Source organism: Mustelus asterias, chromosome 6 (assembly GCF_964213995.1).
Source record: "Mustelus asterias chromosome 6, sMusAst1.hap1.1, whole genome shotgun sequence".
Classification (NCBI taxonomy): Eukaryota; Metazoa; Chordata; class Chondrichthyes; order Carcharhiniformes; family Triakidae; genus Mustelus; species Mustelus asterias.
Genome location: NC_135806.1, coordinates 6,874,777 through 6,901,183, shown reverse-complemented (window position 1 = coordinate 6,901,183; position 26,407 = coordinate 6,874,777). Strand labels below are relative to the sequence as shown.

The following is a 26,407-nucleotide window of genomic DNA, read 5'->3' as shown; positions in this document are numbered from 1 at the left end:
ACAAAACAACGTGAGTGGAGAGAGCATCAAGACAGGCTAAAAAGATGTGTATTGTCTCCAGACAAGACAGCCAGTGAAACTCTGGGGGTTACAAATAGTGTGCCATGAACCCAATATCCCGGTTGAGGCCGTCCTCGTGTGTGCGGAACTTGGCTATCAGTTTCTGCTCAGCGACTCTGCGCCGTCGTGTGTCGCGGAGGCCGCCTTGGAGAACGCTTACCCGAATATCAGAGGCCGAATGCCCGTGACCGCTGAAGTGCTCCCCAACAGGAAGAGAACAGTCTTGCCTGGTGATTGTCGAGCGGTGTTCATTCATCCGTTGTCGCAGCGTCTTCATAGTTTCCCCAATGTACCATGCCTCGGGACATCCTTTCTTGCAGCGTATCAGGTAGACAACGTTGGCCGAGTTGCAAGAGTATGTACTGTGTACCTGGTGGATGGTGTTCTCACGTGAGATGATGGCATCTGTGTCGATGATCCGGCACGTCTTGCAGAGGTTGCTGTGACAGGGTTGTGTGGTGTCATGGTCACTGTTCTCCTGAAGGCTGGGTAGTTTGCAGCGGACAATGGTCTGTTTGAGGTTGTGCGGTTGTTTGAAGGCAAGAAGTGGGGGTGTGGGGATGGCCTTGGCGAGATGTTCGTCTTCATCAGCATGTATGCAGCACATCAGACTCACCCATCTCAATCCCATTCATTAATCATCAAAGCACATACTGGATACAGAATTTGGCAATAAATCCTCAATGTAGATGCTACAATGGCTAGTCCTATTTTGCAGATAGGACTTACAGCATCCGAGGCCACACAGGTGGCAGAATAGGAAATAAGAAGCATTGTGCGTTAACATATGAGCAAGTGATTTTCCAGGCTACAAACCGATTACAGCAGTCCCTGGACAGTTACGAACTGCTTTTGTCTTAGTCTCACTCTGTCTCCTCAGGTACTGCCTCAGCCCTTCAAAACTGTCACCAAAAAAATCCAGCCTTTACCACTCTGTCCTTACAAACTACCACTCTGACCTCGCTTGGGCGAGGCTCGTAAAATCCTGCCTGAAGCCAACGGAGAATTCTGTTCTGTGAGCCGTGCTCACCCCGATTCCGGTGTGGCTGTAAAATTTCAGCTTCTATCTCCAACCTCCCTTCCACTTCCAAAGTCTCCGAGTGTGTTTTCACCTCCCAAACCCATATCCATGTTTGAACGCCTCCAGTCAGGTTTCTGTGGTGGCCCCAGCAGTGTCATGGCCCTTATCAAAGTCAGAAATGACATACTATGTGACTGTGAGCGTGGTAAACTATCCTTCCCTGTCTCTCTTGACCTGTCAGTAATCGCTGTTAACAGTACCACCTTCCAATTCCTCTCTTCTGATGTGCAACTGGCTGGGACTTCCCTCATTCTGTTCCATGCTTATGGGGTGTAGTTGGAGAATTTACTGCCTTTGTCCCAACTCATTCACTGCTGAAACTCTCATCCATTCCTTTGTTACCGCCTGACCTGACCAGTCCTGATCAGCCCCTCCATGAACTCCGACCCCTTCAAAGATCTGCTGCCTAACTTGTACCCAGGCCCGTTTACCCTGAACTGCTGACCGACAAAGCTCCACATTTAACATCCTGCCCTGATTTCCAAATCCCTCCATGGCCTCACCCGTCCTCATCTCTGCAATCTCTTCCAGCCCTACCACCCTCCAAGATCCCTGCGTTCCTCTAATTCTGGATTCTTGCACATCCTCACTGTAATTGGTCAACCAATGTTGGTCATTGCTTTTAGCAGCCTTGAGTCGTAAGCTCTGGATTTCCCTCCCTAGAACTCTCCACCTCTCTTCCTCTTTTAATACTCTTGTTAAAACCTACCTCTTTTGACTCTCTCTTAACATTTCCACGGCAGGAGGGAATATTTCCATTATGGGGGAGGCGGTGGTTTAGTGGTACTGTCATTCGACTCATAATCTAGAGAATCAAACCTGGGGACCAAGTATGAATCCCACTGTAGCAGATGGTGAAATTGGAATTCAATAAAAATCTGGAATTAAAAGTCTAATGACCACAAAACCATTGTCGATTGTTGTAAAAACCCACCTGGTTCACAAATGTCCTTTAGGGGAGGAAATCTGCCGTCCTTACCTGGCCTACACGTGTGGATTAGTTCAAAGATGTGCGGGTTAGGTTGATTGGCTATGCTAAATTGACCCTAATGTCAGCGGGATTAGCAGGGTAAATGTGTGGGGTTACGGGAATAGGGCCCGGGTGGGATTGTGGTCGGTACAGTCTCGATGGGCCGAATGGCCTTCTTCTGTACTGTAGGGATTCTATGATCTTATAGAATGTAAAGATGTCCAGACCCACAGCAATGTGGTTGACTCTTAAAATGCCCTCTGAAATGGCCTAATAAGATGCGCAGTTCAAGGGCAATTATGGATGGGCAATAAATGCATGGCTGGCCCAGTCAGTGACTCCCAGATCCCATTCATTAATTCTTTTAAAGTGTCTTGGCGTCAAATTATGTCTGATTGTGGCCCTGTGAAGGACCTTGGGACGTTTTCACACGTTGAAAGGTGTTATACAAAAACAACTTGTTACATTGAAGTTACCCATTATTGCAGACAATACAAACTATATTTACTAGTCTGGTAATGATTCAGAGTATTGGTAACTTGCAGCAGATTGAATTATGTGGAATTCATCAAATGAGTTACATAATTCTAACAAAAACAGGTTTCAATTTATCAAGACCAATCTCATTTAGTTCAGGCCCACGTAAATTCCACATGTAGAAGCAGATCCAACAGGATTTCCTTGCAACACCAAATATGGCCAGACATCAAAAGTAGTTTACTAAGCCAGTGCTCCCTTCCTCCGCTACATGTGTACAAACATGTACACAGGATGTTACACTGGGTGACAAATTCCTTGGAATTAAGTCGGCGCCCCCACCCTGGAACACTCATTTCTCAATCATGCTGCTGAAGGCTGAAATCCCAATTGCATTTGAAGTTCTGAAGTTGCACTCACCACATTTACTGAGGTGGCTGAGAGCTTTCTTGTATCGCTTCAAATATTTATCGATGGTGTATCGCTGGTAGTTGGTCTCCATTTTCTTCAGATTGTTGAGAAACGGCAGATATTCTTTAGGATCCTGGAACAAGAGAATAACATTCAAGTGGACATCAACCTAAACATATCATGGTCAGCTTCAAAGCTTCACTTTATGTGATATAGATGGGAATATAGGAACAGGAGTAGACTATTTAGCCTTTCAAACATTAGTGTGGACCTTATTCGAACAGTCTTCTGCCTTTCTAATGTTACATTTTGATTGATTTTGCTGCCTTGCCTTTTTTTGTTCACTGTTGCCCTACAGAGCTTAGGCAACAAGACAACCTTGAATCAGAAACTCTTGCAACATTTAGGGTGGCACAGTGGTTAGCATCGCTGCCTCACAGCTCCAGGATCCAGGTTCAATTCCGGCCTCAGGTCACTGTCTGCACATTCTTCCCGTGTCTGCGTGGGTTTCCTTTGGGAGCTCCAGTTTCCTCCCACAGTCCAAAGATATGCAGATAAAAGCAAAATACTGCGGATGCTGGAATCTGAAACAAAAACAGAAAATGCTGGAAAATCTCAGCAGGTCTGACAGCATCTGTGGGTGGAGAATAGAGCCAACGTTTCTGATGAAGGGTCATCTAGACTTGAAACATTGGCTCTATTCTCTCCCCACAGATGCTGTCAGAGCTGCTGAGATTTTCCAGCATTTCCTGTTTTTTGTGCCAAAGATGTGCAGGTTAGATGGATTGGCTATGCTAAATTGACCCTAGTGTCAGGGAGATTAGCAGGGTAAATATGTGGGGTTACAGGGATAGGACCTAGGTGGCATTGTTGTCGGTGCAGACTCGATGGGCCAAATGGCCTCCTTCTGAACTGCAGGGATTCTATGATCGAAGAAGTCCATGGCTACGGGCCAAGTTTTGGAAAATGGGATTAGTTTGGTCAGATCTTTGTTGACGGGCATGGACATGATGGACTGAATGGCGTCTTTCTCTGCTGCAAATATCTACAGATCTATGAATAAACAAAACCTGCCTTAAACAATATCAGGTTTTTGGAATAAAGCATGAAAGTATGCCAACCTTTTGGGATTTCTCTGCCACCATCATCACAAGATCAAAGTCGTATGTGCCCAGTGCGTAGTCGTACAGTTCATTCACATCCACCAGGAAGAGAAGATATTTCAGAGCCTCCTCGGCACTGACTGCCTCAGGGTCAGACGGAGGATCAACTGCAATGTGCAATAATGACTGACAGTAAGAAATGAGAGAGAGTGGCACTCTTATTTTAATTTACATGCAAATACTCTATGGCTCTTAAGAGATGGTATGTGGAATCAGAGAATATTGCAGCACAGAAGGAGACCATTTGACTCATTGTGCTTGCACTGGCCAGATTTGTTACAAGAGGCAGAGGGGGGCCAATTTTTAAGCCCCCTTTAAAAATGAGTTCTAGTCACCCTACTCTAGGAATAACAATGCCATCAACATACAATGGTCACTGATGAACCCAATAAGGAATTCAGAAGAAACTGCTTAACCCAATATGTGGAATTCTTTTACCACATGTAGTTCTGGTGAATAGTATGGATGTTTTTAGGTGGAAGCTGGATCGGCACGAGGGAGATTTGGGATGGCACGGTGGCACAGTGGTTAGCACTGCTGCCTCACAGCGCCAGGGATCTGAGTTCAATTCCGGCCATGGGCGTGTGTGGCGCTTGCACGTGCTCTCCGTGTCTGCGTGGGTTTCCTCCCACACTCCAAAGATTAGATGGATTGGCCCTGGTAAATTGCCCCTTAGTGTCCCAAGATTAAGGGGAATTAGCAAGGAAATGCATGGGGTTACGGGGATAGGGCGGGTGGTGGGCCTTGGTAAGATGCTCTGTCGGAGAGTAGGTGCAGACTTGATGGGTTGAATAGCCTCCTTCTGCACTGTAGGGATTCTATGGTTCTATGAAAGGGAAGGATATGTTGATAGACTTGGATGAAATAGGATGTTCATGTGAAGCATAAACACCAGCATGGGCCAGTTGGATCAAATGGCCAGTTTCTGCACTGTAAGTTCTATGTCATTCCATGAAGGAGCTAAGAATAACTCGTGCTGATGTTAATCCGTTAACAACTCAGGGATATATTCGATATGTTCTACTGAAACCGCCAAAGCTTGTTTAGTTATTTGGGAGAAAATGATGTATTTTTTATCAGTATCAGTTTAGAGGTTACAGCATCACACCTCTACAGGAGGCAAGCAGAGCAGGTTTCTAAGTATTTCTGGGAGGTAACACAGCCATTTTACAGAGATAGAAAACTGGTTCATTGAAAATCATCATGGCAGCTGGTGCTGAATAGTGATGACGATACAAATAAAACAAGTAATCATAATTTCATGATTTAATTACAGGCTACCAATACAACTTTAAAAATGTATAAAATAATAAAAGGATTGCATGATAATGAACATTTCAGTACACAAATAATACATTGCAAATTGCAGGTCTCCCTTGATTTGAAGAACATAAATGAAACTTTTGGGGCGGCACGGTGGCACAGTGGTTAGCATTGCTGCCTTACAGCACCAGGGACCCGGGTTCAATCCCAGCCTCAGGTGACTGTGGAGTCTACACGTTCTCCCCGTGTCTGTGTGGATTGCCTCCGGGTGCTCCGGGTTTCCTCCAAAGATGTGCAGGTTAGGTGGATTAGCCATGCTAAATTGTCCCTTAGTGTCCAGAGATGTGTAGGTTAGATGGATTAGTGGGGTTACAGGGATAGGGTCTGGGAAAGATGCTCTGTTGGACAGTCAGTGCAAAATGGCCCCTTCTGCACTGCAGGGATTCTATGACTCTTTGAAAGGTCTTTGAAAATGCATTCTGCATTTATGTTAAAGTCCATATATTGGAAGGGGAAATATAGTTAGGAACATAACAACAGGAGGTGGCTATTCAGTGGGATCTGAAACCCTTCTGTTATTCATTCCAATAGACAGGCCTTTTCAGGCAGAATGATATTGCCCAATCTCAGAATTGCATCAGGAAAAGACTAGGATACAATTGAATTTTTGTCACAACTACAAAAATGTTACCTCTTAGCTCATGGACTTTCTGAAGAGCAGTTTCCAGTTCTGGAGGATGTTTTCGTACGTGACAGGTCAGTATTGGCAAACTGTATCTGTGCAAAACAACAGATAAGTGAGAGACATTTTGCAAGGAATAATATACAGTTCGGAGTTCATACATATATCTCTAAATTGGAAATGCCTACGAAGGAACGGTCATTCTAAAGCATTGTAATTTTCCTTCAAAAGAAAGACAAGAATAATAAATCAAACCAAATCAAGAATGTTGGTGTGTGCCATGAAGGTTTGAATGTTGGTACATCACTGTCCACAAGTTACTGATTGCCTGAATGAGCTTGCCAGCTCACCGAGGGTCTATGGGCAAAAGGCATTAGGAATAAAACAATGTACTGTTGATCCTCCAACTGCTGCTCCTTTTAGACATCTCATTGGGTAGGTGTAATCAAAGAATTTATCCCATTTTTGGCAAACGCAACCATTATCATCAATGTCAGCAGTGACTCAGTGCAACGCACTCTTGCTGAGTCTCTAGCTTGTGGGTTCAAGTCCTGGTCCAGAGACTTGAGGACAAAATCGAGGCTGACACTCCTAGTGCAATGCTGAGGGAGTGCTGCACTGTCAACATTGCTGTCTTTTGGATAAGATGTTAAGCCGAGGTCCTCTCTGCCCTCTCAGGTCAAAGTAAAAGATCCCTTGCCAGAGAAGAGCAGGAGTGTCCTCAATGATGTCCTCGGCTAAACATTTATCCCTCACCCAGCAATAACAAATAACTGATTTTCTGGTTATCTCATTGCTAATTGTGGGAGCTTGCAATGAGCAAATTGGTTGCGGCATTTCCTACAACAGTGACTACTCTGTAAAAAGAAACGTAGTTGGTTGTAAAGAGTTTTGGCCATCATGGACCATGTAAGGCGCGACATACTGCAAATCTTTCTTACTTGTGAGGGTTGATTCTCTCCATTGTAGTTCGCAGTGCGTCACAGACCATGTTCACTTTAGTTCCGATCTCAGGTGCTGAAGTTGATGAGCTGGGGAGATATGGGTACATTGTTTTTGTGACGTCTTCCTCTCTGGAAAAGAAGAGAGGTGTATGCAGAACAAAATTCTGTCATTGGCTTTAAGGATGCTGTCTTTGATTCCGATTTTAAGAAATTGATTTTCCCCGAATAACCTGAAGTACCGAGCGCCTAAACGATGCGCTGAAGGACCAAGCAAACTTGATTGTCTCGTGTTACCAGGATTTGCCTGGAAGCTCTGCTCACACCCCAGGATGAAGTGTGCCTTCTACAGAGAGGAAGAAATGCAATCCTCATCCACCACTTAAACATCCATCCCAACCCTATCAACTCCCACCCCTCCAATTGACGCACAAAAGTTGCAGCATGTGCCATCTACAAGATGTACTGTGGCAACTCACCAAGGCTCCACTGACAGCATAGAAACATAGAAGGTAGGAGCAAGAGGAGGCCATTCGGCCCTTCGAGCCTGCTCCACCATTCATTACCATCATGGCTGATCGTCCAACTCAATAGCCTAATCCTGCTTTCTCCCCATAACCTTTGATCCCATTCGCCCCATGTGCTATATCCAGCCGCCACTTGAATACATTCAATGTTTTGGCATCAACTACTTCCTGTGGTAATAAATTCCACAGGCTCACCACTCTTTAGGTGAAGAAATGTCTCCTCACCTCCATCCTAAATGGTCTGCCCTGAGTCCTCAGACTGTGACCCCCTGGTTCTGGACTACCCCCACCATCGGGAACATCCTCTCTGCATCTACCCTGGCTAGTCCTGTTCGAATTTTACAAGTCTCTATGAGATCCCCCTCATTCGTTTGAACTCCAGCAAAAACAATAGTTTTCGTTCTAGCATGCTCTAAACCTGCAAGATCTTCCACCTAGGAGAAGGGCAGCAGACACATGGGCACACCAAGGTTCCCTCCAAGCCACACACCATCCTGACTTGGAAACGTATCGGTTGTACCTTCACTGTTGCTGAGTCAAAATCCTGGGACGCCCTCCCAAACATGGGTGTTCATACGCCACACAGACTGCAGTGGTCATGAACGTGGCTCATCACCACCTTCTCAAGGTCAGTTAGGGATGGGCAATAAAAGCACTGGCCTAACCAGCAACACACACATTAGGAGGAAGGATTAAACCCAGTAAAATGCTGACTCCTGGGGGATGGAGATCAGTGGCCAACATCGACCTGCACTTGGAACACTGTTAATTCAGTTCACCACAATCCTGATGAAGCCATGATGGAGTACGGCACTATCAAAGGCATGAACTGAAAAAAAAACCTTTAAGATAATGACAAATGTTCCTCCTCAGCAATGGTTCACTGGCTAACAGTCTTGCGTCCAAGTCAAAAACGTAAGTATAAAAACCTTTGTTGATATTCCCAATGTAGTAAGTGCTAAGGTACCACCTTTCAATTGACTTCCCATCTGCCCTCTCAGATGGGCAGAAAAGGTCCCGTGCCATTAGTTAGAAGAGGAACAAGTTTCCTGGCCAATACTTATCCCTCAAATAACATTGCTAAAAAACAGGTTTCCTGGTCATTATCACATTGCTGTCTGTGGGATCTTGCTGTGTGCAAACTGACTGCTGCATTTCTTACGTTACAACAGTGACTGCATTTTAAAATTACCGCAAAGCTCTTTAGGATGCTCTTCTGTAGTCAACAGTGGTACATAGATTAAAGTTCTTTGTTTTTCTTTTAATGACACTTACTTCAATTCAGTCAGGAACAAATTGATGTAATTTATAGAATTGATCTGCTTCACGAAGTTCTCTAAATTTTCCAAAAATACCTGAAGACAAACAGATGTATTGGCAAATATTATTCACACGACAACTAAAAGCAACTCTGAACAAAGTCTCAGTCAACATATGTCACTTGGATGATTCCATTTATATCATTGGAGCAGTGCCTGTTCTGGATCAATTAAACATTTTCCTCTGCTAGAACCTACTAATTATTGAATAGGATTCTCTTTTCACATTCTGAAAATGCTTTATTCTGATTAAAGCTGCAGACTGAATAGAATCATAGAATCTCTACAGTGCAGAAGGAAGTCATTCGGTCCATCAAGTCTGTACTGACCACAATCCCACCCAGGCCTTATTCCCGTAACCCCACGTATTTACCCTGCTATTCCCCCTGACACTAAGGGTCAATTTAGTACGGCCAATCCACCGAACCCGCACATCTTTGGACTGTGGGAGGAAACTGGAGCACCCGGAGGAAACCCATGCAGACACGGGGAAGTGGTGCAAACTCCACACAGACAGTGACCCGAGGCCAGAATTGAACCCGGCTCACTGGCTCTGTGAGGCAGCAGTGCTAACCACTGTGCTGCCGTGCCGCCCTTTTCTTCAGGCAGTCATTGCTAGAACTCTGAGGATCACTGACGACAGCCACTTTAACTACAAAAAGACACTGCTTCACTGGGCTCGAGAGACTTTTATTCACCTCACAAGTGCATGACTATGCACAGATATTGGTCACATTTGCCTTCCGTGGGAAAGAAAAGGAGCAAGGGAATCAAAAACACATCTTCTATTAATCAGTTAATGTGTTGGAGGAACCAATCTCCTCCCCTCAGCGCAAGACACACATTTTGGTAAACCAGATAAAAGATGTTTAAAAGGATTTGATAAAATTACTCACCTTCGGGTTGTGATCATGGATGAGATTGAGATTTATTCTCAGCTTTCTCATACATTCAAAGGCTTCCTTGTACTTAAGCCTAAGAAAAGGAAATTAACAGATTGGATCTACAGCCATTATCTCATGCAACACTAGATGCTTTACTAAAACTTACAATGTTTTCCCCTGTCTTTATTAAAACAGTGAAATCTACAGAACCGGACATTTACAAAACCTAGCCACTTATTAAAACTCTATGAAAGGATATTTGCAGAGAAGTGGCCACTTATTGAGACCCCAAATAACTTACGTGGTGAGATACAGAACAGGCACTCTGAATTCATAGATACTCGGAAATTACAAACTTCAATGCACCAAGCCCTTTTAGAGCTTAAAACTGGACAAAGCCTGTGGCTTTAAAGCTGCAATACCTGGAACTTTCACTGGATCACGGGCACTTGATCTTGTAGCTTGCTCCCTCTCTGCTCCCTTTTTCTCACACTGTCAGTGCGGGAAGGCCAACACAGGATGGCAGTGGATTTAATAAAAGGTACAGTTCCTGAGCAATGGTGAGCTCATTACCCAGCATGCACAGCAGCAGAGAACACCCTCTATCTCTGGGAATGAACACTCAAACAGCCCTGACCCAGGGCAGAGTGGTTTTTCTGCTCTGTGGGTACTGGTTAAAAAACATTTCCCCATTCTACATGCATTGACCATTTTGAACCAAGGACACCCACAAATTAAAACAGTTGGTCAGTCCCTGGAGTGTCCATGATGGACGGGTTTCTCTCAACTGACATTAACTGGTGTGAGCAGAGCTCGGTTACTCTCTCTGCTATTTAGTGCCTCCTTATAGTGGCCTGATAGTAGAAAATTGTTGTAAATCCTAAAATCTTAACCATTCTACAGCTTCTCCCATTCTCACACAAATGTTCCCGGCGGATTAGACCTTCAACATTGACACATATCCTATTTATCTGTTGCTCTAAAGACTGAATTTTAACACAGGAGGCCATTTGGCCCATCATGCCTGTGCTGGCTCTTTGGAAGAGCTGATGAATTCGTCTCCCACCCCCTACACTTTCCCTACACCCTTGCAACTATTCCCCTCCCGTGTACTTATCCAGTTGCCTTTTGAAAGTTACTGTTTGACGTACTTCCACTGACCTTTAATGCAGCACATTGGCAGTCCAGATCACAACAGCCGGAGAGTAAGTGCAATTCTCATGTCCCCTCAGTTTCTCTTGTCACTCATCAGACATTTGTGTCCTCTGGTTGCCGACCCATTTGCCACTATCTCTGTGCTCACTCTATCAAAACCCTCGGTCATTTTGAATGACTCTGTTACATCTCCCCTTAACCCTCTCTGCCCTAAGGAGAACAATTGTAGCTTTGCAGAAGGATACATAAACCGCAACAGAGTTGACCATTGTGGTATTTGGAAAACTGCCTACAACTACAGCTCTGATTTTAATAGGGTTAGTGATCTACAGACCTGTCCAGATATCTTCGCACCTGAGCCAGTACCAATGCACGGTGGTGAATGACTTCCAGATTTCCACGTGGCATCTGCACAAAGAACAGGAAGCTGACAATTCATTCCAAATATAAACTCCAGCCCATATTTTGGTCTGATGCTTTCCCCCCGATCGCTCCACCAATGGTGGCCAGACTTCAGCTGCTAAGACCTGATTTTTCCCAAGATGGCACCCAAGCGAGGCGACTTCTTGCAAGCTGTGCCCAGCATACCTTCTAATTCTATCCTTTACTCGTGTTCTATGCTTCTAAACCTTCATTCTAACTCTTTTAAACTCTAACAAGCTCTAATTCAATCTCTTATAGATTTGGCACTAAGTTGATCTTTCTCTGCACCCTAGCTATGACTGTAACACTACATTCTGCACCCTCTCCTTTCCTTCTCTATGAACGGTATGCTTTGTCTGTATAGCGCACAAGAAACAATACTTTTCACTGTATCCCAATGCATGTGACAATAATGAATCAAACACTTAGCTCTGGAATCCCCTCCTTGAACCTCTCTGCCTCTCTTCTCTTTTAAGGAGTGTGACTCAAAACCTCTCTCTTTGACCAAGCTTTTGGTCACCTGTCTCCTTACATGACTCAGTGTCAGATTTGGTTTGATAACATTCCTGTGAAGCACCTTGGAACATTTGCTACATAAAAGGTGTCATATAAATGCAAATTGTTGTAGAAAAAATACATATGATTTTAAACAAGCAAAACAGTCCATGAAAAATGGGGCGGCACGGTGGCACAGTGGTTAGCACTGCTGCCTTACAGCGCCAGGGACCTGGGTTCAATTCCAGCCTCGGGTCACTGTCTGTGCGGAGTTTGCACGTTCTCCCAGTGTCTGCGTGAGTTTCCTCCGGGTGCTCCGGTTTCCCCCCACAGTCTAAAGATGTGCGGGTTAGGTTGATTGGCCATGCTAAATTGCCCCCTTAGTGTCAGGGAGATCAGCAGGGTAAATGAAGGTTACGGGAATAAGACCTGGGTGGGATTGTGGTTGGTACAGAATTGATGGGCCAAATGGCCTCCTTCTGCAGGGATTCTATGACTCTATGAAGCAGGATGGAGAGGAGTTGTCCGGGTTTCTTTAACATTATACTCCTAATTATTCTTTCACTCGACACTTACAACGGACGCAAATGAGAATAGCAAAATTTGAACGTTTGGACCAGCGCACACATTTGTCAGGGACATCTCGAGCTTATTGTGATGAACATGCTTTATGAAATTAATTCCACCACTCCCTAAACGAGAATCAGGAAAGGCAGCAGCTGGAGCGCTGAACATTCTCCTCAGTCCACTTCTGCGTCACGGCTCAGTTTAAAAATAACGGGTCTCCCATTAAGATGGAGATGGGAAGAAATGTTTTCTCAGAGGGTCATGAGTCTTTTAAATTCCCTTCCCCGGAGAGTGGTGGAGGCAGGGTCATTGAATACTTCTAAGGCAGAGATAGGTAAAGATTCTTCATTAATAAAGGAGTCAAAGATTATTGAGGGGAGGAGGGGGGTAGGCGGCAGAATCATAGAATCCCTAAAGTGCAGAAGGAGGCCATTCGGCCTGCACCAAGTCTGCACCGACCATACTCCCACCCAGGGCCTATCCCCGTAACCCTACACATTTACCCCGCTAATCCCCCTGACACTAAGGGAGAATTTAGCATGGCCAATGCACCTAACCCACTCATTTTTTGGACTGTGGGAGGAAACCAGAGTACCTGGGGGAAACCCATGCAGACACAGAGAGATTGTGCAAACTCCACACAGTGACTCGAGGCTGAAATTGAACTCTGGTGCTGTGAGGCAGCAGCACTAACCGCTGTGCCGCCCCAATGTGGAGCTGAGGCCACGATCTCACCGACTGGCAGAGCAGGCTTGAGGGAGCGAATGGTCTACTTCTGCTCCTAATTAATATGCTCACTTGTCGTCTCGGTCATTGGTTCCGGCCATTCAAGCCCCTAAACACACTACAGTGCTCCATATAATAAATAGGTTTCCAGTCCTACACTATACACGCCATTAATGACAAAAAGCTCAGGATCATGAAGATTGGGGTCAGCTTCTTTGGTGGCATTCTCAATTCTTTTACTTTAGGGCAACCCTGATTGCCTGGTCTATTTGAAGATTGTGAAGTAAAGAATGGTTTTTAGCTACCTGATCAAAACACTTCACACAGCTGCAGCACAGTCAGGTTTTCCACCCCAGCAGTATGCTCCTCTTTTTAAAAAATGCTCTTTTATAAACATCTTTCCTTGGATAAACACTTGTCAGGATGTTGCCTGGTTTGGAGGATATGGACTATGAAGAAAGGTTGAACAAACTTGGATTGGAGCGCAGAGGATGAGGGGGACCTGATAAGAATTTTACAAGATTACGACAGGCTTGGATAGAGTAGATAGTCAAGAGTCTTTATTCCAGGATCTAACATAGACATAGAACATAGAAACCCTACAGTGCAGAAGGAGGCCATTCGGCCCATCGAGTCTGCACCGACCACAATCCCACCCAGGCCCTCCCCCCACATATTTTACCCACAAATCCCTCTAACCGACGCATCCCAGGACTCTAAGGGACAATTTTTAACCTGGCCAATCAACCTAACCCGCACATCTTTGGACTGTGGGAGGAAACCGGAGCACCCGGAGGAAACCCACGCAGACACGAGGAGAATGTGCAAACTCCACACAGACAGTGACCCGAGCCGGGAATCGAACCCGGGATCCTGGAGCTGTGAAGCAGCAGTGCTAACCACTGTGCTACCGTGCCGTAAGGTCAATTACTCGGGGGCATAGGTTGAAATTGAGAGGAGGAAAGTTTAAAAGAGATGCAAGGGGCAAGTTTTTCCACACAGAGGGTGGTGAATGCCTGGAACGCGCTGCTGGAGGAGGAATTGGAAACAGGTTCTATAACAACGTTCAAAAGGCATCTGGAAAGATACATGAATAGGCAGGAAATAGAGATATGGACCACATAGAGGCAAGAAAATATTAGAGAGGCGTCTGTGTCGGCACAGATTTGGTGGGCCGAAAGGCCTGTTCCTGTGCTATACGGTTTTGTTCTTGAAGGGATGAATTTGCATGGTTATGGATAAGAGCAGGGAAGGATGACTAATCAGCTGTTTCAGAAAGCCACAATGGGCCACGTGATCTTTCTACGCTGTAAAACTCCATTATTCTTTGAGGCTTTCCATCCTTTCTTTTGAATGTAGTGACACATTGGAGCAAAACTCAAAGGCACCAACAACCCTGCTGTATCCTATTCAAATGATTAGAGTAACAGGAGTAGACCATTCAATCCTTCAACATTATCATCTCATTCAATTATCTACCAGATGCTGCTGATGCACTGGTTAACAGTTGGTAGAAGATTGGTATTTTGTTCATTGAGATTTAAGTCATTAGGTAGGCATCATAGTTTGGGTCATACGACCAAGAGTAGACCATTCAGCCCCTCGAGCCTGTTCTGCCATTCAGTTCAATCACAGCGGATCTATCTCTTAACTGCCTTGATTCTGTAACCCTTAATACCTTCACCTAACACAAATCTAGCAATCACAGTCCTGAAATGTTTCATTTGATCCTTCCTCTATGTGAACATCGAGAAACTAAAAGTTAAATTTGCTGTGAAGTTGTAGGTACTGGATTCTGCCCACTTATGTGTAACGTACATTTGACTCCAAACAAATCATCCCAAAATCACCAGATACTTTGATTTAGATTTATTATTGTCCCATGTATTGGGATACAGTGAAAAGCATTGTTTCTTGCGCGCTATACAGACAAAGCTAACTGTTCATAGAGAAGGAAACAAGAGAGTGCAAAATGTAGTGTTACAGTCATAAGTAAAGCATTGTTAGAGAGTTTAAAAGAGTTGGAATGAAGTTTTAGAAGCACAGAGTAGAAGATAGAATTAGAAGGTATGCTGGGCACAGCTTGCAAGAAGTTGCCTCGCTCTGGTGCCATCTTGGAATTTATTTTGGCATTAAGGCTGAATCACAACTTCAAAGGGATGTTATTTCTTTCTATAAAGTAACGGTTGGCATTTTTGTTTTGTTCCCCATTATTATACCCTTTCTCCTAGCTCCTGCACTGTAGCGGAGGGAAAGGACTCGTTTCAGCAATGCCATTACTGACCTGAAGGAGGAGTTTGGTGTCCTGGGATACAACTGTCACTATGCGAGATCCTCTCTCCACTCTACGAACTGTTTCATCATTTGGCTGGGAACTGCTACTTGAAAGCTGTGATAAAGCTGTTTGTGGAGACAGCGAGTTAAATCAATCTTAGATGGTCAAAGTCTTGAAATAAAAAGCTACAGAAAGCACAGGTAAAAACAGCAAAGATCTACAATGTCCTGGTTAAACAAAGGGTTAGTTTAGTGATTTTGCATCGGATATAAAATCATAGAATCCCTACAGTGCAGGAGTAGGCCACTCGCCCATCGGGCCTGCACCCACAACAATCCCACCCAGGTCTTATCCCTGTAACTCCACATATTTAGTCTGCTAATCCCCCTAACCTACACAATCTTTGGACACTAAGGGACAATTTAGCATGGCCAATCCACCGAACCCGCATATCTTTGGAGTGTGGGAGGAAACTGGAGTAACCGGAGGAACCGGGGGAAGCCCAAGCAGTCACGGGGAGAACGTGCAAACTCCACACAGTGACCCAAGGCCGGAATTGAACCCGGGTTCCTGGCGCTGAGGCAGCAGCTTAAACAGAATTCAAGCAGATACTTAAACTTGCATCAGAAAGGTGGCAAAAATGTTATTCTACACAGGATGGTGGGCGGCAAAGAAATTTCCTCTTTTTATAACAAACAAAACTCCAAGCAGTCTAATAATATTAATAATAATAATTTAGGATGGCACGGTGGTTAGCACTGCTGCCTCACAGCGCCAAGGATCCGGGTTCAATTCCGGCCTCAGGTGACTGTCCGTGTGGAGTTTGCACGTTCTCCGTGGGTTTCCTCCGGGTGCTCCTGTTTCGTTCCACAGTCCAAAGATGTGCAGGTTAGGTGGATTGGCCATGCTAAATTGTCCCCTCGTGTCCAAAGATATGTAGGTTGGGAGGGATTAGCCATGGGAAATGTATGCGTTTACAGGGTTAGGGTGGGGGGTGGGCCTTGGTAAGATACTCTGTCAGAGAGAGTCGGTGCAGACTCGATGGGCTGAATGGCCTCCTTCTGCACTGTAGGGATTCTATGAATGCTGACCTTTGAGTAGTTTAATCCAGTTTACTACTTGTGGTTTATACACTTACTTTTTAATGAAGTAGTCCTAAGGTTGAGACAGCGACAGGTGTGTGAATGGGTCGTGAATAGCAGGAACTCATCACATACTACAAATGATGTAACGTTGGAGGCAATCTGTTCAGAACAAAAACACCCCCGAGATAATTTCAAAAATGGCATTCACTGCTTTAAATTTACACAGAAAAAAATCAAATGCTTTAAAATGAAACTTTTTAAAAATGCAACTTACCTCTAAATCATTAATAAAGAAACGAGATCTTTCTGTCAGACCCAAGACCATTTCCTAGAGGGGAGGACAGAAAGGACAGAGTAAACTCATTTTTAGATGCTGATGCTTGAAGCAATTAAATAATTCATTCATCGCACCTATTTGTTGATGAAGAGACACTGGGAACATTTTAGGGATACCCTCAGAGCATCCCCGATGAGGTCGAACATCTGGGAGTCCCTGGTTTGTGGTCGGCCAAAGTGGAGAAGGGTGATTCAGGAAGGCACTGAGCACATCGAGAGACTCCAGTGGGAAGATGCACAAATCTGCAAACAATCCATCTACCCAACACTTCAAACACCACCTGTCCCACATGCGGCAGAGTCTGCAGATCGCGCTTCAGACTTACCAACCCTCTCAGAACCCATCGAACCAAAGTGGAAGCAAGTCACCCTCAATCCTGAGGGACTGCCTAAGAGAGGAGCAATGAGAGAACTGGCTGGATCATAACAACTGAGAAGGTCTAAGGTTCGATAACTTAGCTATCTCTGATGTTTGGCAGGAAAGGCCCTATTTTCACTTAACTTTCAATTAAGGAGGGATAAATTGCCCAAGGTTTGTTTTGTCAATGCATTTCAGTACCAACAGTTGGAAGCACAGGTAGATGTTAGATGGAGATAAAATCACAGAATCTCTATAGTGCAGTAGGAGGCCATTCGGCCTATCAGGTCTACACCGACCACAATCCCACCCAGGCCCTATCCCCATAACCCCACATATTTACCCTGCTAATCCCCCTGACACTAAGGGGCAATTTAGCATGGTCAATCCACCTAACCCACGCATCTTTGGACTGTGGGAGGAAACCGGTGCACCCGTGAGAAACTTTTTTATTTATCAGTGTCACAAGTAGGCTTACATTAACACTGCAATGAAGTTACAGTGAAAATCCTCTAGTCGCCACACTCTGGCACCTGTCCGGGTACACTGAGGGAGAATTTAGCATAGCCAAACCACCTAACCAGCACGTCTTTGGACTGTGGGAGGAAACCGGAGCACCCGGAGGAAACCCGTGCAGACATGGGGAGAATGTGCAAACTCTATAAAGACAGTGACCCGGGCCCGGAACTGAACCCTGGTGCTGTGAGGCAGCAGTGCTAACCACTGTGCCTCCCAGGTTCAGGCATCCCTCCCTACTCTGTCAAACATCCTGCTAACTCTCAGTGTTCAGGCATGCCCATTAAGAATGACCTTCTACATAAGGATCCAGATTGTACTGCTGCCTTTGGGATGGTGCTGGGGCAAGCAACTGATGCTTTCATCATAGAAATGCAAAACACCGCGGATGCTGGAAACCTGAAATAAAAACAGAAAATGCCGGAAAAACTCAGCAGGTCTGGCAGCCTCTGTGGAGAGAGAGGAACAGAGTTAACGCTGCGAGTCTGTGCGACTCTTCTTCAGAGCTGTGCTTTCAGGTGGTTAAAAAAAAAACTGTCAGAGAAAGATAACCCAGCTCACCTCTCCATCAACAGTACATACAGCTGTCTCAATACAAGGCTGAGGAAATTGTACCAAACATCCAGCAGCTGACTTCCACGGCTTCACACATGCCTCAGAGGAATCCGTGCCTGAAGGAGACATTGAAATTTTATTATATACAACAGTGACTTCCATTTACATAGCATCTTCAACCTTGTCCCCAGATGCTTCATTGCAGTTTTCAGAATTTGGCACAGGGCCACATGGGTGGATATTTATGGCAGGTGAGCAAAGGTTCGGTCAAAGAGGAAGATTTTAAAGAGCATCTTAAAGGAATGGAGCGAGACAGAGAGAAGAGCGAGAGATCGTGAGCCAGAGAGGTTTACTGACAGAATTCTAGACCTTAAGGCTCAGATAACTGAAGGCGACGGTGCCAATGGTGGAGTGATGTAGGTCTATTGTTTAGAAAATAAACACGTAAGAGGGGTGGCACAGTGGTTCGCACTGCTGCCTCATAGCACCAGGGACCCAGGTTCAATTCTGGCCTCGGGTCACTGGCTGTGTGGAGTTTGCACATTCTTCACATGTCTGCGTGGGTTTCCTCCGGATGCTCCGGTTTCCTTCCACAGTCCAAGGATGTGCGGGTTAGGTGGATTGGCCATGCTAAATTACCCCTTAGTGTCAGGGGGACTAGCAGTGTAAATATGTGGGGTTATGGGAATAGGGCCTGGGTGGGATTGTGGTCAGTGCAGACTCAATGGGCCGAATGGCCTCCTTCTGCACTGTAGGGACTCTATGATTCTCAACACAAATAAACAGGTCTTTAGCACCATTCCCTCTCTTCTCACGGCTGCATATCCATAATTCTCTAAACTAGATTAAAAAGTGTCAGCAGTCTACTCATTACATCAGTGACTTGACGACAAAACAGAAAGGTGGCATCCTAACAACAGCCTCACTGGGCATTATTATTCTAATCCAATGGTATCAAGAATGGTAATACAAATCAAACTCATCACTTTTAGAAAGTAGATTTAGTTATTTCTCCAACAGAGAAACTTAGAATTAAGGGTGATCACTGGGCAATAATGTGATGAAACCTGCTTCGTTCAATCAGACAAAGCTGCATCTCAAAGCATTATCCAAATTAAACTTGATATGTAGATACAGGGGCATAATGAAATGAAGCGGCCGCAAGATCAATTCAAAATCAACGTCTGGCAAGGAATGGTGGAAGGGTGTTTTTCTGGCTGAAAGTCTGTGACTAGTGGTGTCCCGCAGGGATCCGTATTGGAACGTCTGCTATTTGTGATATATATAAATGACTTGGATGAAAACGTAGATGGGTGGGTTAATAAGTTTGCAGGCGACGCAAAGATAGGTGGAGTTGTGGATTGTGTAGAAGGTTGTCAAATGAAACAGCAGGATATTATAGATCAGCTGCAGATATGGGCGGAGAAATGGCAGATGGTGCTTAATCCAGGCAAGTGTGAGGTGCTGCACTTTGGGAGATCAAATATTAAGGGTAAGTATACAATTAACGGTAGGACCTTCAACAACATTCATGTACCAAGGGATCTTGGGGTTCAAGTCCATAGCTTCCTGAAAGTGGCCACACAAGTAGATAGGGTGGCAAAGAGGGCATGTGGCATGCTTGCCTTTATTGGTTGGGGCATTGAGCACAAGAGTCAGAATGCCATGTTGCAGCTTTATAAAACTTTGAGTGGCACGGTGGCACAGTGGTTAACACTGCTGCTTCACAGCGCCAGGGACCCGGGTTCGATTCCCGGCTTGGGTCACTGTCTGTGTGAAGTTCGCACATTCTCCCCATGTCTGCGTGGGTTTCCTCCGGTTACTCCAGTTTCTTCTCACATTCTGAAAGACGTGCTGGTTAGGTGCATTGACCCGAACAGGCGCCAGACTGTGGCGACTAGGAAAATTTCAGTAACTTCATTGCAGTGTTAATGTAAGCTTTACTTGTGACTAATAAATAAACTTTAACTTTGGTTAGGCCGCACTTAAGATTAATTCTGTGGAGACTTTGGAGAGGATGCAGAAGAGGTTTACCAGGATGCTGCCTGGATTAGAGGGTATAAGCTTTAAGGAGAGGCTGGACAAACTAGGGTTGTTTTCTCTGGAGCGACGGAAGCTGGTTGTTTTCTCTGGAGCGACGGAAGCTGGTTGTTTTCTCTGGAGCGACGGAAGCTGGTTGTTTTCTCTGGAGCGACGGAAGCTGAGGGGAGACCTGATAGAAGTCTATAAAATTATGAGGGGCATAGATGGAGCTGACAGTTAGAATCCTTTTCCCAGGGTTGAAATGTCTAATAGTAGAGGGCATGCACTTAAGGTGAGAGGGGGAAAGTTCAAAGGAGACGTGAGGCGTGAGGGGCAGGTTTTTTTTTTACACAGAGTGTGGTAGGTGTCTGGAACACACTTCCAGCGGAGGTGGTGGAGGTAGATATGATAGGGGCGTTTAAGGGATTTTAGATAAGCAGATAAATATGCATGCAAGGAATAAAGGGATATGGGCCAAGGGCAGGCAGAAGGGATTAATTTAATTTGGCGTCATGTTTGGCACATGGGCTGAAGGGCCTGTTCCTGTGCTGCACTGTTCTATGTTCCAAGGGATTGGGAGGGGCAGGAAACAAAAACTTTTAAAATTGTTTCCACATGTTTGCAAAGAATATAAATCAGCGCTTCCTCCCATCCTCCCACATTTAACACCATTAGCACTAACCCTCTGTTCCCCTCCTCCCTCATATCTAGCTTCCCCTTGCGTGTGTGTATATTACTTGCCTCAACTACTCCCTGGGGTAGTGATATCCACATCCTCACCACTCTCTGGGTAAAAAAAGTTTATTCTGAATTCTTGTTTGGATTGCAATGTTATATTGATGGACTTCAGTTTTGTTCTTCCCCACAAGTGAAGACCCTCAGACCGTGTTTGCTCTATAAAAAGTGTCAATAATTTTAAAGACCTCCATTAGGTCACCCCTCAAGAGAAAGAGAGATCCAGCCTGTACATCCTTGGCTGAAGTAATTAAGATGGAGTGGCTCATCCACAGGAAGTGTTTCCCCATGAGAAGTTTCAGCTGGCGAATGACAGGGAGTAAGACCATGATTTCTCGCTCAATGTGCACTCTTTAATACAAGTTCACATTCCCAAGAACTGGCTACTGACAAATGATGAAACACAGGTTATGTTCTAGTGAAGTCGCTTGATTAGAAATACACAAACCCCAGAAGTATCTCAGAATCTGCCCACTGGAAAGCTGCAAGGCGACGGTACGCGTCTTCAGGTTGTGACACAGGTTGGTCACGTGGCCATCCACGGTTATAGGAGACCTGGAAAAATTAACAACACCTTTATTGCAAAGATGTAGTGGAAAGTGACAAATGTCATGGTCTGTGCAGAATGGGGTTAAAATCTAAGGACAGTATTTGATACAGCAATATAGAAGGCAAAATACTGCACGTGCAGAAACCTGAAATTTAAACAGAAAATGCTGGAAATACTTAGCAGGTCAGGCTGCCTGGCATGCTGTGCATTTTCAGTTTATATTTGTACCCCATATTTTGCTGGAGGCATGGGAGAGGAGCATTTGTTGAGTTAGAAGAATCAAAGATATATTTGAATTAAGTGGAAGAGAGCAGAGGTTTAATTCTGGTGCACAGAATGGACATTCCAGGTCAGGGTGTGGGTGGGAAACAATGGAGACAAACTTTTAAAATGGCACGTATTTCGATATTCACGGGGTTTCATAATATAAGCCCCAATAGTCACTTCACTCATTAATACTTAAAAATAGGTTGCTCCATCTCGGACATCCTAACACCCTTTGTAAATATCATAACCTTTGCATTTCCACGAGTTGCAAATACCGTACTGGAATGCTGCAAAACTACCAATTCTGGATTTTAAGAATTCCAGTGTGATTGGGATTGCTTGTTTCGTTTTTATTCATTCATGGGAGGTGGACATTGCTGGCTAGGCAGCAGTTGTTTCCTATCCCTAACTGCCCTTGAGCTGGTGGTGTGTTGCCTTCCCGAACTGCCGCTGTCCATGTGGGATAGGAACGCCCACAGGGTTGTGAGGAAAGGACTTCCAGGATTGTGAAGGAATGGCCGATATATTTCCAGGACAGTGGGGTGTGTGACTGGGAGAGAAACTTGCAGGTGGTGGTGTTCCCAAGCATCTGCTGCCCTTGCCCTGCTAGGTGGAAAGGTCACAGGTTCAGAAAGTGATGTCGAAGGAGCCGCGCTGAGTTGCTTGAACTCTCTGACTCTAAAAAAGGATGATCCTTCCGAAATGGGTCAGATTCCATACCTGATCTGAATCTCTCCCTCCTGAGACTCCTCTGGTGAAGTTACCAGCTGACAGACAATAGACTGCGAAGTCTTGGGACCTTGACACAGAGCCAGAAATGTACTTTCCTTTACCCAGGTAATCATTCGCAACTTCAATGGGTTCAGGGGCTCACTAACTCCCTCTTCAAACTTGATTCTGTCATTTCCACAAAAACAAAAAGTTAGAACAAAAATGGATTAAAAGTTAATCACTCCTTTTAAAAAGAGTTCATCCAAAATTAACACCTTGGGCACAAATGGCGTTTTCAACATTTAATTTTTGAGAGTAAATAGCACAAGTAGTTTATGAACGAGCAGGGATGGGGAATATCTCCAAGCTAAACCAACCTGTATGTTTTTACCAGTTTGGGGATTGCGATGCCTATCTTCGATCCACTTCCACCAACAGCACCAATTTTAACCGCAGAATCCTGATTCACCCCATCACCTGCTCCGGACAAGGAAAAATAGAAATCTAACTGAAAAATTCCTTTAATCATCTAAAATAATTTTATACTTTAATTTAAAAAAACATAGATTTACATAGGGTGTTTCACAACTTCCTAAATCACTTCACCACGAATAAAATACTTCTGAATTGTCATTGTTCTGAAGTTGTCACTGTTATAATGCGAGGAAATGGGGCTGCCAATTTATAGACAGCAAGCTCCCACGAACAGCAACATGGTAACGATCAGATAATCTGTGTTAGTGTTGTTGGCTGAGGGATAAATATCACGAGGATAATTCCGGTTTCCTTGTTGGAATAGTGCCTTGCAGTCTTTCATGTCCGTCTGAGAGGGCAGATGCAGCTTAAAACCTCATTCAAAAGACAGAACCTCCAACAGTGCGGAACCCTCTCAGCCTACATCAGGTGCTCAAGAAGTCTTGAGTAGGAGTTGGATTCAGAATTTTTTGATTCAAGTGCTACCCTCTTAGCTATCAACTACAGTCATTTTGATTAAATTCTGGATAGAGATAATTGTAAAATGTTCTGTGGAACCAGTTGATGAATCAGCCACTGCTGCGAACAAGAACAAACTACGATGTGGAGGTGCCGGCTTTGGACTGGGTGGGCACAGTAAGAAGTCTCACAACACCAGGTTAAAGTCCAATAGGTTTATTTGGTAGCACGAGCTTTCAGAGCGCCGCTCCTTCATCAGGTGAGTGGAGGCATCTGTCATCACCTATCCACTCACCTGATGGAGCAGCTGTGCTTCGAAAGCTCGTGCTACCAAATAAACCTGTTGGACTTTAACCTGGTGTTGTAAGAACAAAGCATTAAGTGATATAGATTTCAAGGATTGGCATATATAGAAAGTACAATGGGTGACATAGTGGCACAGTGGTTAGCACTGCTGCCTCACAGTGCCAGAGATCCGGGTTCAATTCTGGCCTTTGGTGACTGTCTGTGTGGAGTCTGCATGTTCTCCCCTTGTCTGCGTGGGTTTCCTCCGGGTGCTCCGGTTTCTTCCTACACTCCAAAGATGTGCAGGTTAGACGGATTGGCCATGTTAAATTGCCCCTTAATGTCCCAAGATAAGTAGATTAGGGGGATTAGCTGGGTAAATGTTTGGTGGTTACGGGAACAGGGCGGAGGAATGTCCCTGGATGGGATGCTCTGTCAGAGTGTCACTGCAGACACGATGGGCCAAATGGCCACCTTCCGCACCGTAGGGATTCTATGATAAAAGAGATTTCCAAGGAAGATACCTGAACTCTGAGGCTGTAACAATTGGGAAAAACTGAATAGGCTTGGGAGCGCTTTTCTCTAGAAAAAAGACTGAGTGATAACCTGATGGAGCTCTCTAAAACAAACAAGATGTGCGATAGGAAGATGTTTCCAATTGTGGGGATATCTAAAACTAGGGGCTCTAAATATAAATCAGTCACTAATAAATCCATTGAGGAATTCAGCAAATACTCCTTTACCCAGAGAGTGATGAGAATGTGGAACTCACTACCACGGGGAGTGGCTGAGGCGAGTAGCATAGAGGCATTTAAGGGGAAGCTAGAGAAACACTTGAAGAAAAGGGAATGGAAGGATATGCTTGTATAGTGAGATGACATAAGATAGGAAGGGGCTTGGGTAGAGCATAAACAGTGAATATTTCTGTAGATCCGGTGCAGTATTCCGAATTTTTGCTCAATTTAGTTAGAGAGGGCTCTAAGTGAATTGTGTTATTGTCCACAACCGAGTGCACTCACTTACAGTGTGGAAGCAATGGGACGAGTGGCCTTTGATGCATTGTGAGTTTACTTAGTACCAGAAAACCATGAAATGAATGCTGTTGTGATGAAGCAGTTGGGCACTAGCACATACACACTCACCAGCCTGGTAGACTGAAATCCGATTGTCTGTTGTCAGGACTGCAATGTCATTGCTCCTCTGTGGATCTGATGAGAACATAACCTGATTCACGGCACAGGGCAGCTGAAACTGATACGCACACATTGGCGGAGGCACCACTGTTTGGCGAAAAGGTGTCACCAGTACTTTATCTGTCAGCGCCAAGAACAAGAAAACATGCATTATTTATTTTTATTCATTCATGGGACATGGGCATCACTGGTTGGCCAGCATTTATTGCCCATCCCTAGTTGCCCGAGGGCAGTTGAGAGTCAACCACATTGCTGTAGCTCTGGAGTCACATGTAGGCCAGGCTGGGTAAGGATGGCAGATTTCCTTCCCTAAAGGGCATTAGTGAACCAGATGGGTTTTTGCGACAATCAACAAAGATTATTGTTTTATTTATTTGTCACAAGTAGGCTTACATTAACACTGTAATGAAGTTAGTGAAAATCATTGACTTAACTCAATTAAAAATAAACTTTAAAAGTTCCAGATTTTACGTCGCTGATGAGTCCTGATATTTTACATGTTTCAAATGGGAAATCTCAGTTGATGTCCCAGAAAACAAAAACCCCCAAATATTATTTGGTGAAATAAACTTGGGCACATGACAATCAGTAAACCACTGCTTGCGGAAATGTTTAGGCATGCAACTATCTAACTGCAGTCGAAGTACTGCAGATGTAGGAAATCTGAAATAGAAACAGAAAATGCTGGCAACACTCAGCAGGTCAGGGAGCATTTAATGAAACGCTAATGCTGTTTCTCACTAACAAAGTAAAGTAAAAAAGTAAAGTTTATTTATTAGTCACAAGTAAGGCTTACATTAATGCTGCAATGAAGTTACTATGAAATTCCCCTAGCCGCCACACCCCAGCAGCTGCTCGGGTCAATGCACCTAACCGACATGTCTTTCAGACTGTGGGAGGAAACCCACGCAGACATGGGGAGAACGTGCAAACTCCGCACAGACAGTGACCCAAGTCAGGAATTGAACCCAGGTCCCTGGCGCTGTGAGGCAGCAGTGCTAACCACTGTGCCACCGTGCCGCCCCATACAAGTGCAAGTACCTCCAAATTTTAACCTGAATCCTGTTGAGGAACTCAGTTTGTCAAGAAAATAAATATTTCTTGACTCATCACCACACCACCAAGGGCAATTAGGGATAGGCAATAAAAATGCTGGCAAGGCAATGATGCCCACATCCTGTTAAAGAATCAGATCTTGCGTTACTGGCTAATGCCAGAAATCATTAACAGGCATAAATTGCTTCTAAAAGATGTGCTAAAAAAATACAGAAATCATCTCTGCACAGCACCTCATGTGACAAAACATGTAAATCAAGGTAAAATTGAAAAAAATTTGTATTCATACAACGCCATTCAAGACCTCCAGACATCCTAGACAGCCAAGATATTTTTAAAGTTTCGTCACATAACGTAGGAAACACAGCAGCCAATTTACACACAGT

The 26,407-nt window shown here is 44.6% G+C and overlaps 1 protein-coding gene across 2 annotated transcripts in view; it reads right to left on the bottom strand.

The window, feature by feature from the left end:
* Window positions 1-26,407, bottom strand: part of elp1 (elongator acetyltransferase complex subunit 1) — a 72,950-nt gene that overhangs the window by 20,802 nt on the left and 25,741 nt on the right. For both annotated transcript variants that reach the window (XM_078213942.1, XM_078213943.1), the window contains 15 exons: window positions 24,915-25,085; window positions 22,932-23,031; window positions 22,564-22,740; window positions 21,475-21,581; window positions 18,276-18,385; window positions 16,779-16,832; window positions 16,558-16,663; window positions 15,429-15,544; window positions 11,268-11,341; window positions 9,791-9,869; window positions 8,851-8,930; window positions 7,049-7,180; window positions 6,117-6,202; window positions 4,121-4,269; window positions 3,009-3,132 (listed from right to left, as the gene is read on the bottom strand). In XM_078213942.1, the coding sequence (XP_078070068.1) occupies window positions 3,009-3,132; window positions 4,121-4,269; window positions 6,117-6,202; window positions 7,049-7,180; window positions 8,851-8,930; window positions 9,791-9,869; window positions 11,268-11,341; window positions 15,429-15,544; window positions 16,558-16,663; window positions 16,779-16,832; window positions 18,276-18,385; window positions 21,475-21,581; window positions 22,564-22,740; window positions 22,932-23,031; window positions 24,915-25,085 (1,665 nt within the window). The remainder of the gene's footprint in view (window positions 1-3,008; window positions 3,133-4,120; window positions 4,270-6,116; window positions 6,203-7,048; window positions 7,181-8,850; window positions 8,931-9,790; window positions 9,870-11,267; window positions 11,342-15,428; window positions 15,545-16,557; window positions 16,664-16,778; window positions 16,833-18,275; window positions 18,386-21,474; window positions 21,582-22,563; window positions 22,741-22,931; window positions 23,032-24,914; window positions 25,086-26,407) is intronic.